The 1917-nt window shown below is 56.8% G+C and overlaps 1 protein-coding gene across 1 annotated transcript in view; it reads right to left on the bottom strand.

Moving 5' to 3' along the window:
- Positions 1-675: 675 nt before the first annotated feature.
- The window catches only part of Exoc3l2 (exocyst complex component 3 like 2), a 16438-nt gene continuing 15196 nt past the window's right edge, over positions 676-1917 (bottom strand). The window contains exon 9 of the mRNA XM_005370293.2: positions 676-1527. Coding sequence (XP_005370350.1) covers positions 1236-1527 — 292 coding nt within the window. The 3' untranslated portion in view covers positions 676-1235. The remainder of the gene's footprint in view (positions 1528-1917) is intronic.

Below are 1917 nucleotides of genomic sequence, written 5' to 3'. Positions count from 1 at the left end.
AAGCGGCCACCAATGCAACAGACTGCCCCAGTCAGTTCCCCTCTCCTGAATGTCAATGACATTGAGGTGTCACTTTCAGAAGGTCAAGGGAGGAGGAGGGACATCCCCTGGGCCTCTTAGGAGGCCTGGGCAGAGAGAAGTTAAGCAATTTCCCAGGAGAGACAGGAAGTACAGCCCAGAGACTAACAGCTTCCCCTCTGAAGCACACAGCCCGGAGGCTCTCAGAGTCTAGAGCCCCCATGTTGTTGCCAATGTCCAGACATGCGTGAGGTTCCAACCCCGGCCCCTGTGCTGACCCCTGGCTGCCTCTTCTTTCTGACTTCTCAGGGAAAAAAAAATAAAATAAAACCCAACCCCGGCCAGGAAGCATCCATCACAAGCTGTCCAGCTGAGGCCGGAGGGGCAGAGGTCAGCAGGGAGATGACCTCAAGGATTCTGTGGGGACTGGGATCCGGCTGGGCTCCAGCCTGAGAGGCTGGAAACTTCCCACCCTGAGACTTTTCCTGCATCAACCCAGGAGGGCGCCCTGGATGCTGCCGGCCCAACCCCCCAGCTCCTTCCTCTCCGGACCAGGTTCCCCCACTAAGCATGGACAGGGAGGGTCGTGCCAAGGTGGCAGCCGCAAATTCAGAACGACGGCAGACACTGCAGTAAATAAACTAGCGGTGTCTGGTTCAGAGCGGTCAAGCAGCTGCCTCAGAGCCACAAGGAGCAAGGACTCAGTATCAACGGGCAACTGGGCAGTGTCTGGCCTCCTACGGCTTCTGCCCACGTTCACTGTCCTCCCCAGGAGTTGGACCCCAGCCCTGGTGGCCTTGGGTGTGTGCAAAGAGTGCTTGGCCCTGGGCCCTGTCTTCCCTCCCCTGCACTTGGGACTCAGCCCTTCCTAGTGTTAAATAGAAACCTCTTTATTCTAAGTATCTACCGTTCCTTAGTACGTTGGATTGGGGCCAGACCTTGAGGTGAGGGGAAAGGAGGTGGGCGGGGATATTTGTGTAGAGCCTTCCAGAAGGCTCTCCGCCATGCTGGGCTATGGGGAAAGAGGGTGCTGGGAATGACCTCGGCAGCCTTGGGGAACTCTTTACTCATCCTGGCCTCTGTTTCCCTTCTAGAGGGGACACTCCGGGCTGGGTGGGAGATCTAAAGCACCTGCCATCCCGGAGGTCTGTGTCTCAGGCAAGGAGTCACGTGGAAGGGAGGAGGGTATCTCCGCAGCAACGTGGGCACCAGGAGCCTCAGCGTTGGGCTCGGGCTCTAACTGACGATGGAGGACGAGGCCGCAGGGGCAGACAAGCCAGATTGGGCCTGGCCAGCCGGGAGAGAGGGAAGCGTCCCAAGAAGAGAGGGAGGCCAAGGCAGAAGGATGAGCGGGGCACCGGAATGTCAGCAAAGAAGGCGCGGTCCCGAGCTGGTGATAGGGTACCACCTTCAGATAGTTCCAGGTCCCGGGCCACCGCCAGAATCTCCTGGCGGGCAGCTGTGTTCCGAAGTCCTCTGATGTCCAGTAGGGCTGCCACATGCTTCCGCCTGGCGAGAAGGAACACAGAGATCTTACTGGAGTGTCCTGGGAGCCTGACAGGTACCCAGCCCATCGCTGCACCCTCCTGAACTCTGTCTCATTTCCTGGGCCATCTCTTGTTCCAATCTCCTGCAGCCACTTCCAAATTTTCCATGGAGAATCTTCCAGAACTCTCACCTCCAAGCTCAGTAGTAAAGTCTTTTTGTCCATTGTCTCTACTCCCATTAATTTAGCTTTCAGTCTTCACTCTAATTTACCTCAGAAGTCTCCTCTTTAAAAGAATTTTTACAGTAATGGAGACTGAAGCAAGAATCTCACACCTGGAGGGGTCTAAGCAGGGGCTCTACTGCTGAGCCACACCCCAGCCCCTCGCTGGAGATTCTAGGCAGGGGCTCTAC

This window comes from Microtus ochrogaster, unplaced genomic scaffold (assembly GCF_000317375.1).
Source record: "Microtus ochrogaster isolate Prairie Vole_2 unplaced genomic scaffold, MicOch1.0 UNK74, whole genome shotgun sequence".
Lineage (NCBI taxonomy): Eukaryota > Metazoa > Chordata > Mammalia > Rodentia > Cricetidae > Microtus > Microtus ochrogaster.
The sequence above is the reverse complement of the archived record's forward strand: the minus strand, read 5'-3'. Positions and strand labels throughout refer to the sequence as shown.